The sequence below is a fragment of the Rhizophagus irregularis genome, chromosome 3, assembly GCF_026210795.1.
Source record: "Rhizophagus irregularis chromosome 3, complete sequence".
Lineage (NCBI taxonomy): Eukaryota > Fungi > Glomeromycota > Glomeromycetes > Glomerales > Glomeraceae > Rhizophagus > Rhizophagus irregularis.
Genome location: NC_089431.1, coordinates 789780 through 801195, shown reverse-complemented (window position 1 = coordinate 801195; position 11416 = coordinate 789780). Strand labels below are relative to the sequence as shown.

General features: G+C 37.4%; 8 protein-coding genes across 8 annotated transcripts; 7 read left to right on the top strand and 1 right to left on the bottom strand.

Annotated features, from left to right (window-relative positions):
• Positions 1-1212: 1212 nt before the first annotated feature.
• On the top strand, positions 1213-2379 carry OCT59_020229 (uncharacterized protein; the record flags this gene model as incomplete). Its single annotated transcript, XM_066149049.1, has 1 exon — positions 1213-2379. One exon carries the CDS (start codon positions 1213-1215, stop codon positions 2377-2379), a length of 1167 nt encoding a protein of 388 aa, XP_065990001.1.
• A 2487-nt stretch (positions 2380-4866) lies between these two features.
• On the top strand, positions 4867-6081 carry OCT59_020228 (uncharacterized protein; the record flags this gene model as incomplete). Its single annotated transcript, XM_066149048.1, has 1 exon — positions 4867-6081. One exon carries the CDS (start codon positions 4867-4869, stop codon positions 6079-6081), a length of 1215 nt encoding a protein of 404 aa, XP_065990000.1.
• Positions 6082-6191: 110 nt separating this feature from the next.
• Positions 6192-6596, top strand: OCT59_020227 (uncharacterized protein; the record flags this gene model as incomplete). Its single annotated transcript, XM_066149047.1, has 1 exon — positions 6192-6596. One exon carries the CDS (start codon positions 6192-6194, stop codon positions 6594-6596), a length of 405 nt encoding a protein of 134 aa, XP_065989999.1.
• A 196-nt stretch (positions 6597-6792) lies between these two features.
• Positions 6793-7206, top strand: OCT59_020226 (uncharacterized protein; the record flags this gene model as incomplete). The annotated part of the gene is made up of 1 exon (XM_066149046.1): positions 6793-7206. One exon carries the CDS (start codon positions 6793-6795, stop codon positions 7204-7206), a length of 414 nt encoding a protein of 137 aa, XP_065989998.1.
• Positions 7207-7277: 71 nt separating this feature from the next.
• On the top strand, positions 7278-7547 carry OCT59_020225 (uncharacterized protein; the record flags this gene model as incomplete). The annotated part of the gene is made up of 1 exon (XM_066149045.1): positions 7278-7547. The coding sequence occupies one exon, from the start codon at positions 7278-7280 to the stop codon at positions 7545-7547; it is 270 nt and encodes an 89-aa protein (XP_065989997.1).
• A 75-nt stretch (positions 7548-7622) lies between these two features.
• Positions 7623-9302, top strand: OCT59_020224 (uncharacterized protein; the record flags this gene model as incomplete). Its single annotated transcript, XM_025310618.2, has 2 exons — positions 7623-7997; positions 8256-9302. 2 exons carry the CDS (start codon positions 7623-7625, stop codon positions 9300-9302), a joined length of 1422 nt encoding a protein of 473 aa, XP_025180658.2.
• Positions 9303-9406: 104 nt separating this feature from the next.
• OCT59_020223 (uncharacterized protein) lies at positions 9407-10030 on the bottom strand (the record flags this gene model as incomplete). The annotated part of the gene is made up of 1 exon (XM_066149044.1): positions 9407-10030. One exon carries the CDS (start codon positions 10028-10030, stop codon positions 9407-9409), a length of 624 nt encoding a protein of 207 aa, XP_065989996.1.
• A 525-nt stretch (positions 10031-10555) lies between these two features.
• Positions 10556-11185, top strand: OCT59_020222 (uncharacterized protein). Its single transcript, XM_025310619.2, has 2 exons — positions 10556-10622; positions 10691-11185. The coding sequence occupies exon 2, from the start codon at positions 10701-10703 to the stop codon at positions 11046-11048; it is 348 nt and encodes a 115-aa protein (XP_025180662.1). The 5' UTR covers positions 10556-10622; positions 10691-10700; the 3' UTR covers positions 11049-11185.
• The last annotated feature ends 231 nt before the right edge of the window (positions 11186-11416 follow it).

Below are 11416 nucleotides of genomic sequence, written 5' to 3'. Positions count from 1 at the left end.
TGTGCATTTTCAAACTTTTTCATTATCATATCTTTTATTATGTGTCGAGATGGAATTTTGTATTTTGGTTGAATAGATGCTATAAATTTTTTAAAACTTTGATTTTCAACAATGGTAAATGGTTGCTGGTCTGTGATAATCCAATTAACAAAAAGATTATGCTTTTCTTGTTGTATATCAACTGTCCAGGGTTTTGCATTAGATTCAACTTGACCTAAGTCTTTATATACATCAAAATGTTTAGCTTTTAAATGACGTTCAAGAGTTGTAGTAGAATTGTTTGCAGAGAAATGGCCTTCACAAATATGACATAAAATATAAGTTTCAGTTTGTTCATCATCTTTTTCAATTGTCTTTTTTTCAAAATGTTTCCAAACTCTAGCTTGTCTTAATTCTTTAGATCTAATACTAGAAGTTTCAGTTTCAGTTTCAGTAATTTCAGTTCCTCTTTCAGCCATTTCTGTTGTTATTTCACTATCTCTTTCTTCATATTCCTCATCCTCATAATCAATAAAAATTTGATCCTCTATAAAGGATTCATATGGAAAAGAGTTGTAATTATCCTCTTGTTCTTGCTCTTCAGCCATAATTCAAAAAAGAAAAAAAAAATTTAATAAAAAAAAAAATTGCGATGGGAAAATTTTTTAACTACTGTGCAAGTTTGAACACTGTGATGCATTTTTGCATAAATACAACTAGTTTTATCATGCTTAACTCATATTTAGCTAAAAGGTTAGTGTTTGATTAAACGAAAATGATCATATGATTGTCACTAATACAATAATAGTAAGTGCATGACGTATGTGATGATCATAAATCCAGGTGATTTGTAAAAAAAAAAATTTATATTAATAAAAATCATCCCAATTAGTGTTCATTTATAAAACAAGGCTATTCCTAATAAAGTTAAGGAAGAAAATCTTTTTTTATTTGCAAAAAAAAGAAAAAAGACCGATCGGTCTTAAAAAGACTGCGGTCCTTAAAAAGACCGACGGTCTTATTATATGTGATACAGGACCAAAAGACCGCGGTCTTACACTAAGATGGACCGGTCCGTCTTTTTATGGTGTAGGACCGTAGGATCGCGGTCTTCTAGGACCGATGACCATCCTTACTTCGGATGGTAGCATCCCCGATTGCAAATCTTACCACTCCTGTGAATATAAGTACATCGATAAAATACCATTTTTAATAACTATAAATAGTCAGTTTATGTGTCGATTTATATATTTCGGAATTAATTTTCATTTTAAACTTATTTCTCCCGGAGTATATAGTTTCTCTCGAACTGTATATTTGCGATATAATAACACGACCCAATCCTCACTTTCAGAGTTCCTCTCCGACGCGCCCGCCCCGTATGAGTTTAAAAGCGCTGGTGTAGGCGAATACCGTTATAAAATTTGGGACGATAGTGTCGGACCAAGACATTTTCTTGGCGCAGACCATGAGGATGGAATAGAAGCCATACTCTTAGAACGCGAAGGTCATTCCTTACACGAATTTATTAGTGGGGATGAGCCACTCCGGCCTATTGTAGATTTCGATTTACCACAAGAAGTACTTGATACTATTGAACCTAAGCTAACACGCAAAGAGATAGGTGATTTGCTATATCATGCTTTTATAAAGACATGTCATGAAGTATTTCCGGAGTGGAATCATAAAACTTTAACAATTGCCAGCAGTAGTAATGCAAAAAAAATGTCTCTCCATATCTCTACTACTGGCATGAGACTTCCAAATATTGCTCGAGTCGCTATATTCACCGAGCTTGTTCGTAAAAAACTTCCAGTGGCTCTACAGGCAAATAGTATTATTGATAACATAGCAAACAAATCTTCATTTTCATTGAGAATGCTTGGATCGCCCAAATACAATGAAAAAACAGGAGAACATGTTCGTGTGAAAAAGGCTATTCATCCAAAAGATGGATCTGTCTTTGACTTCATGATCCGCCCACCTAATGATGAATCAGAAGTCGTAAAAAGTTCTCTTTTAGATATTCCGGAGCCAAAAGTCCAAAGATTTGATGATACAAATAGCGAAACCACTGAGGCTGAATTCGAACTGGTAGAAGAATTGCTTCAAGAAGCTAACATCGAAGGGTATAGTCTCTCATATCCATCTGAAAATTTTCCCAACAAATTTCCACTATCACGCATTTCTCCATCGCACTGTCCAATATGTGACCGAGAACATGATAGTGATCATGGATATATTATTCGAAATAAAAAATCCTACAGCTTTTTCTGCTACCGAGCAAACCAAAATAGGCAACCCGAATCCAGAAAACCTTCAAAAAAGCTTACTATTGGCGAGACAGCCTTAGATAGGGAAAAAAAAGCTTCCAATTCCAGAGAAACAGGGTCGGCCTAGAATTTCTGACCCTAATGATCATTTCGTATGGTGGGATTTAATATCCATGTGCACCTCTAAGAAAAGATTTACACGTAATGAAGTGTATAATACAATCCAAGCAACGATCGCCTGCGTTCAAAAAAAATCAAAGACATGGATTCTCAAGCACAAAAAATCAGATGGTGGCCTATACTTTGATATGGGATTCAAGTTAGATATCGGTAAATTAACGATTAATATCGTCGAGTTAGGTGGGGAAGCGATAAAATTACAATCTTTAATAGAAAATGCATTCAATACTGGTTTGATTGCTTATGCGGATATCGATTTCCTACCATATCCTCCAAATACTATTCCGCCGAAAACCAAATTCTTTAATCTTTTCTTAGGATTCAAAGCAAAGCCAGCTTCCCATATTAATTACGATCTCGTAAATCCAATTATCTGGCATATAGAATATATCTGGTGCAATGGGGACAAAAATCTTTCCAAATATGTTCTGAAATGGTTCGCATTCCTAGTCCAGCATCCTAGCATAATCCCTGGAACTATTCTTGTATTACGTTCCCCACCACGTTGTGGGAAAAACATTATTACCAATTTCGTTCGAAAAAGCTTATTTGGCCCAGAGCTCGTATATTCAACTTCCGACCTTGGAAAAATTCTTGGAAAATTCAACAGTGCTATTCAAGGACGCAAGCTTATAATTATGAATGAGGCGGGAATGGCCAGTGGTGAATGGCATAAAGCGAATGACCATCTAAAGTCCCTTATTACAGAAGATTACGTCTCGATTGAGCGTAAGGGATTAGAATTTCAAGAGTGTGGTCATTATCCCGGATTTATGGTTTTAAGTAATCATGATACCCCAATTCGAGTGGAAATGGGGGATGGACGTATTGTATGTTTAGATGTTTCTCCCCGCTGTAAAAGTAACTTCACATATTTCGATCAGTTAGGGGGAATTCTTGAGCACCCTGATACGCCAGGATCATTTATGACATATTTGCTTAATCTTAATCTTTCAGAATGGAAGCCACGTAAGATTCCACCAACTAAAATGAAGGTAGAAACAATGCGAAATCAGCTTTCTAATCCCATTCGATTTATAATTGACCATATTGCATCTTGGGCTGAGAGTAGTGGAATCAGGACCAGTAGCAAAGCATTTTTATACCAAAAATATCTTGAATGGTGTGGGGATAATGGTGAAAAGGCATTACCTAATAACATTTTCGGTAAGAAGCTATCAGAGAAAAATATTACTGAGTATAAACAAGTACGAGTGGAAGGCGGAAAAAGAGAGTGGCAGTATATCCTTGACCGCTCCAAAATCATAGTCAAGCTTTGTGAACACGGCCTAGGTGATATGGAAGAATTTTCCGATATACCTCAAGACGACTTGCCCGAAAATGAGACTACAGACATACCCATATTCAATGTGCCAGAAATGGTCCTAGAGGGACCAACCATTCCACAGAAAATAATCCTACCTCAGTCAGAGCGCCATAACAGAGTAGCCGATAGAAAGAATAAGCCTTCACCTAATACCAGTAAAGATAATAAGGCCAGTAATCAGGATGATTCGACTCAGGCACTTTTCGACTATATGGCAGAAGATACACGTGCTCCGGTCGCCCCAACATCTGGTACATCTGAGACTTCTAAAAGACCTGAACCAGTAATCGATGAACCAGAGACTTGTAAGTCACCCAAGTCTATTAAATCTAGTAACGAAGTATCATCTACCATACTTCTGGCTAGACAAGAGCGAGAAGAGTGCCTCAGGAAATGGGCTATCGATCATGGCAAAGATCCAGACGTATTCGTGACCATCACAGAAAAAGATATCAGACTATCTCATGAATATAGGGACAGAATGATGTCGGACGCAGATGCCATCGATTTCGCGAAAGAAGACGGTATGAATGTAAACGATATATTTTATATGTCTAGGAGAGAAAGGCTAATAAGTGAAGAAATATATCTCCGCAACTTCGAGAATGCAGGTAAGCCCCGGACATATGTTTATGACGATGAGGAGTGGCAAAAGGGTATTAGCATACTTCAAGAGAACGGTCATCTATGGTAGGTTTGATATCGACAAGAAATGACAAAAAATATAAGCATACTTCAGGAGAATGGTATGCTTTGGTAAAGAGCGAATAAGAAGCCGATTTATAGGTGAGGTGATTAGGTAAGAGGGTCTTTATGTTCTTTACTCATAGGCGATATAAAATTCTAAATTATTATTATTTTTTCGCATATCCTATCTACCTGCAATTTTCAAATTTATGCAAAACATATTCTGGGCGGAGCTTGTGACCTCATAGAGAGCTCGCAATAAGTTATAATATTCTTTTTGTCCCCTTTCTCTAACCCTCCGATAGCTTTCACCGGCCATGAGTGGTCCACATATAGTAAATTATCAGGATAATTATTTTCGAATTGAACTTTTTCTATGTATGTATGAGTAGATAACAAATATAACTACTTATTATCAGCATGGCTACCAGAAAAACAATCCCGAAGACTCGAAAGCTGAAAACTAATAACTTTGTTACGATTTTAGAACAGCACCTAGATAAGTATAATTTGTCGGCCAACTCCACCTTAGAACAATTAAGAGAACATGCTCCAGAACTTAATGCTCAACTACATGATTGGACAGACCGCAAGAGCATTAAAGATCTTCTTGTCAGAGGCACTAAAAAAAGAAAAGCATTTAGCAAAGAGCAGATAGGGGTTCTCGTGCCAGACAAAAGAAAGGAAAAGCTCACCATAGAAGAAAGGGCAAAATACTGTGCTAAGGCCGGTACTGCTTTGGACATTTTCACCCATCATTTGGAGTTAGATCCGAAAAATAAAGATGAAAATGAAATCGTTGCTGCTGCCTCGCGTCAGTCAACATTCCGTGTGAAGTTAGCAGAAGGTGGGGTAGATACCACAACTATTGATACCCTTGCTAAAGATCCAGAACTTATTCAAGAGTCTAATAAAATTCAGAAAGAACGAACTGATGAGACAATGGCTAACTCGGATGGAATCCCCCCACACTTCTCCTTAGCGAGGGTTCGTGAAAGGCTTCAAAATATAGATACTTCTAAAATACCTAATCGAGAGAATCTCGCAGATGTGATTGTGATGTTGAGCATGAGACCTTCAGAAGTATCATCTCTTCAGATTATACACTATGAACCAGAATCCGAGGATCCACCCGCATGGTATAAAAGGGGTTATACTTGGTATTGCATAGGTTATAAAAAGGATAAGGGGAAGAAGGACCCACGACGATTTCTCTCTATGGAAAAGGATCCAGAACGTGCAAGGGAATTGCTTATCTGGATTCAAGAGGCAATTAAGGCTAGAAAGTTACGTGATCCTGTCTACGATAAAAATGGGAAACGTAATATTGGTAATGTTAGAAGCTTTAATGAATTCTTAAAACAAAAGCCTTATAAGTCTCTCCCAAAGGATTTAAGAAAAACAGGAGGTAAACATGCTTGCAGGACTCATGGTGGACCCAAATCGACCCCTCAGCATCTTAGCAATCTCACAAAAATCGCATTAAGACATTATATAGGTCTCGATGCAGGAAATAATTATTCTAAAGGTGATACGGAAACAGAAGACTCAGAATCTGATCACAACCCAGAGTCGGAATCGGAGTCTGCAGAAAATGATGAAATATCTGATATTATCAATATGTATAGTTACTAGCAACGCACCTTCGGCAAATTTTGTTAGGTCCCGAAATTTATGATTGAGGGGTATTTTTTTTTCGCATATCCTATCTATCTGCAAATTTCAAATTGGCCGTAAGATATCGCATGGCTATGACAAAAGCAACCCCAAAGGCCCGAAAACCCAAAACAAATAACTTTAAATCGATCCTAGAGCAGTTTTCAGAAAAATATAACTTATCTGCTAAGTCCAGTCCAAAGCAACTGAGTAAACACAACAAAGAACTTGGTGTTTCATTACAGGGTTGGGAGGCCCGCAAATGTGTCAAAGATCTCCTAACCCGGCGCAAATATAGTAAAAAGAAGAAAGAGTCTCTCGTACCAGATAAAAGAAAGGAGAAGTTTACTATAGAGAAAAGGGCAGAATATTGTGCCAAGACTGGTAATAAGTGGGATATTCACCGCTATAGTATAAATTTAGGACCGAAAAATAATGATAGAAAAGAAGTCATAGCAAGTGCCTCACATGATACCGATTTCGAGAGGAATTAGCAAAAGCCGGAGTGAATCCTGAAATTATTAATAACTATGCCAGAGATCCAGCTCTTATTCAACAATCTAATAAAATCCAAAAAGAGCGCTGACAGCTACGTGAGCTTTTCGATGAAAATAATCGATAGATCAAAGGAGTTTATTAATTTTATTTTTTCGCCCAGGCAAGATATAGCATATATAAAGTATCGTAAAAATGGTAACCGACCAAAACCACTCATCCGATAGTACACCTATTGAGCAGGAAGTGTCCAGATATGAGAAAATTGCTAAGCGGATTGCAGATATGGATAGTGCGCTTTCTGAAAAGATGGGGGCACTGGATGAAAAAATGGATAACTACTATTCTGAGTATAAAAAGTCGGTAAAAAGACTGGAAAGAGATGTAGGATCCTTAGAAGATGGATTGGAAAATCTGGACGAATATGTAGTGGAAGATCTGGATGAATGTGTGGATAGGGAAACTGTGGTTGACTTAATTCATGAAATAGTTCCCTCGCTTATTGGTAAAAAAGGGTCAAGAGGCGCTATGTTAAGAAAGAGCGAGGATATCCCTCATAAGCAACGAAGGAAGGCACGACCGAGAAAGGTTAAGCAGATTGTAGTTTGAAGTGGGTTGAGTCAGACACTTTGCATATTTTTTCAGTCAAAGTTATTAAGTTTAGCATATAAATAATCAAAATGGAAAGTGATCAAAAGCATCTAACAGCCTTAACCAATATCCCGCCCAAGTCTACTTCATCTGAGAGTAGTTCATCTAAATCAAGCTCATCTGAGACTAGTTCGTCTGAATATAGTTCGTCATCTGAGAGTAGTTCATCTGAATCCAGTTCATCTGATTCTGATATTGATGAGATAGTAAACATGATTAAGCATCAAAGAATTAGGAAGCGCCTAGCCCAAAAGAAAGATCAGGAGAAAATGCATATAATAAAAAATAAGGCTAATTAGCTATCCGATAAATGCCAGTCCGCAGTGATAGAAATTTATTTTTTATATTTGAATATTATATGTGCTATAATAAAAATGGTATTCGTGAATTGTGTAATCGAAGAAAATATTCCTATTGAGGCATCAATTAATACGAGCGCCAATGTAAATTACATTAGCCAAAAACATATTGGTGAATTAGGAACTACATATCATAGTGAAAGCAATCATATTGAGATTCCGGATGCATTCTATCCCACATTAGGAAAGGTCAATCTGCATATTGGTTTTGAAAATGGCAAGAAGTATAAAAGCATACCCACTGAATTCATAGTTGTTGGACCAGATTGGCCAGACCATTTTCCTGATTTAACCTTGGGAGGTCCTTGGTTCCGAGAAAGTGGTGCAACTTTGGATATACGCAATTCAAAACTATTATTAGAAGATAATTTTGCGATCCCATTCAAAGAAGTAAATTACATTTCGACATTATCTGATAGTCAGATCCGAGCTATGACTGATTTTCCCAACCCAACCAATAGTCCGGAGCAGTGATCACTTTGCACTATAGCTAACTTTATTTTTTTCGTTTAAAGATACAACATATAAAACAGAATATTTATGGCGCATTCAAGCATTTTTAATTTACCAGAACTATTAGAGCAGATTCTATATTTTTTATTGATAGATAAATCCCTCCACCCTGCTCTATTTGTTAGCCGGCTTTAGTACAGATGTGGTGCCCCTATTCTATGGAGACGTATTGAATTGAGAGGGAAAGACTTATATCCTGGACAATCTCTTCCAAATGATTATAAAAATTACTGTGCAAAGGATCACCCTCGATTAAATAAATTCATAAGGATAGAACGTGCAAAGGATCTCTCTCGATTGAAAAAATTCATAAAGTTAGTACGTAGGAAGCAAACGCCAGTTTATTGCTCAAATGTAACTCATCTCGAAGTATCATACTACCATTCACTTTCAGATAAAAAAATCATAAGCATTGTACATTCATGCCCAAATATAACCCACTTGAGTTTCATAAATAGCATAGCATTTAGTAATAGAGCATTAGAACTGATAGCGAGTTCATACCCGAATCTGAAGTATCTCAATCTATGCATTGATCGACCAGGTGGCTTTAGTACTCGAGAAGTAGATGGCAGTGGTCTATGGAGAATCGTGAAGTCATGCCATAGATTAGAATATCTAAATATCTCTAATCGTAGAGAATATTCTGAAACATCAATTTGTAATGTTATTCGTTCTTGCCCAAGGCTCCAGCAACTCGACCTTAGCTTTTGTAATATTACCGATATAACTATCAAAGAAATTGCTGGTTCATGTCTTAATTTAAAATACCTCAATTTGGAAGGGTGTAATAATATTAGCAAAGAGGCCGTAGATCAGCTGGTTTCCTCGCTTAGTCCAAATATCCATGTTGAGAATTTCGTGCCTATTCGGGTACATCCCCTAGATCCGATCCATCAACTCGCAAGGCAACTGGAAATACCACATAATACACCAAGAGATGTTGCATCCTTAAAAAATTTTATCAACGACGAATTATCAAGGAGATTGAGTGAACGCCGTATTCTAGCTAGACCATCGCTCCGGAGTGGTGGTCGGTTATATAACACCCGGTATAGTGTTGATAACTCCAATATATCTATGACTGTGGACTCTGGTGCCAATCACTCCACTATAGCTATAATCAGACAAGCGCCAAGGAATTATTCGGTAGCATTACTCGACGATCAAGCAGAATGGTGAAACTCTACTGATCTTACTAATCCGGAGCGGTGATCTTCAGCTCAGAAGAATTTGCTGGGCCATGCACAGCGCCTTCGGTCAGATTGTGCGACAAAAAATATAGATTAGCTTACCTGTTCTAGATATGGGCACTGATCGGTGTTAGCTGAATTTTTGACGAATATTTCGTGCAATTGTTGAGGAGAGAGATTTGGAAATAGCGGATGCCCCTCTCCAGTAAACCGAATTTTATTTACTCCCATTTCACCATATTTCTGTAAAATCACAATTGGAACATCTTCTAATGGACCGTGGAATTCCTCAAACTTTTGGAGATATGCTCTTGCTTTTTCATCGACTTCTTCTGCCCTTTCTTGATTGGTATAGCCAATAATACCGAGTTTATCCTGAATTACTACTATATCATCTTCTAAAGATAAAAGCAAATCAAATAATCTAATTGGTTTATCTGAAGAGGTTTTATCCCTTCTAAGTTCCACTTCTAGAACAGGATTGAGATCAATACCAAGTTTCTCCTGTATCGGAATTAAATCCCCCACCAATTCTAACAATAGCTCGTAAGAATCGGCAAGTGTTTTCCCCATGAGCTCGGAATCTGGAGGCACTACTAATTCATTTGCATTGCCAGGGCCAATACCGAGTTTCTCCTGAATAGCTATTATATCCTTCTTCTTATATAAAAACAGTCCATAAAACTGAGCAAGCGTTTCGGGATTATTATTTGCCATGATTGCTATAATAAAGTAATATATTTAATGCGGAAAATTTTACCGAAGGTGAGTCCGGAATACTGATCGTCAACCCGGGATAGTGATCATCAGCTCGGAAGAATTTGCTGAGCCACAGATTGTGTGACAGAAAAAGGCCGATCACCAGGCAGGGTTTGTGCGACATATTAATTTTCACATATATATTCGAAAAACATATTAACCTTTATTCTTTATTTTTTTTCCCGAACAATCATGAGAAAAATGTGAAAGGAGGTCTACATGCAACACAGGACCAACTCTAAAAGTAAATAGTGCTGACAAAAGCATATGTTATGAAAGGCTAGTGGAGTCGCAATTCCGAGATCAGCAGGCGTAAAGCCAACTATGTCTCTCCGGTAGATCTCCATGTGAAAAGGTAAGAGGATTCCGTTTACATGTGCTTTCATAGAGCTCTTGGCATCATACGACAATACTAATTACGCCTCATGCCTCCTTAACTTTTTCCCAGGCATATATAAAGCATGTAGAGGTATGTGGAAGTTCAGCCAACTTTCCGCAAAAAACTTTCCCAGAGAAAATAGTTTCACTAGCGTAGCTAACGCAAAATAAGGTATGTTTATGCTAGAAGTTATGTATGTATGGGAGCGAGTTTTTCTAACCATGAGTCCTTGGAAATAGGAACCAGACAATGGCCAATACTTTAACTCTTAATTGCCTTGTTATCCCCAGCGCCGAGCCCGAAAGTGTAACAAGACATAGTATTACTACGCTTAAGATCTCTACCAACGAGACGGTCGATCAGTTAAGACCTATGATTAAGGAAAGGTGGCCATCATTATTTGAAAATATTCTTCCTACCAACTTTATTCTTCGCAAGATCGATTCAGGAGTGGTTATAACTATTAGTGATCAAATTAGCCAATATAATAATAGGCAAGGCCAACGTGGAGAAGAAATGTTCCCATATCAATTAATTTCTAGGCATTTTCCCCAGCAACCTCCTAACGATAAAATTCATATTATTGTAGAAATTTAAATATTATAGAGCATCATGTAGCGGTATATTCGCAATTTTATGTATTGTAGGTCGGCTTGGTCCCTCTAGGACCCTTCCGGCAACGTTTTTTTTATTTCTTTTATTCCATAAATAAAGTATTATTATTGTACTGTACATGAGAAATGGGTCACGTGTAATGATGCGGTCCAGGACTATAAAATCTAACATTTTTATCCGAACCAATCTAGCCTATATAAAAAGTAGCACTATATCAGGTGATAAGCGAGAAGAGTCTTCACGGTTATGGAGGCGCAGTGATTAGGCGTTCGTTGCACCATGCAATTGCTGATCATACGGCAGGTCTGTGAAACAGAATAATTTCTCACATATACTAGGCCTCAGTATTT

Coding starts and splice junctions, on each gene's coding strand:
- OCT59_020222 (XM_025310619.2), top strand. CDS start 10,701: ATGGCCAATACTTTAACTCTTAATTGCCTTGTTATCCCCAGCGCCGAG.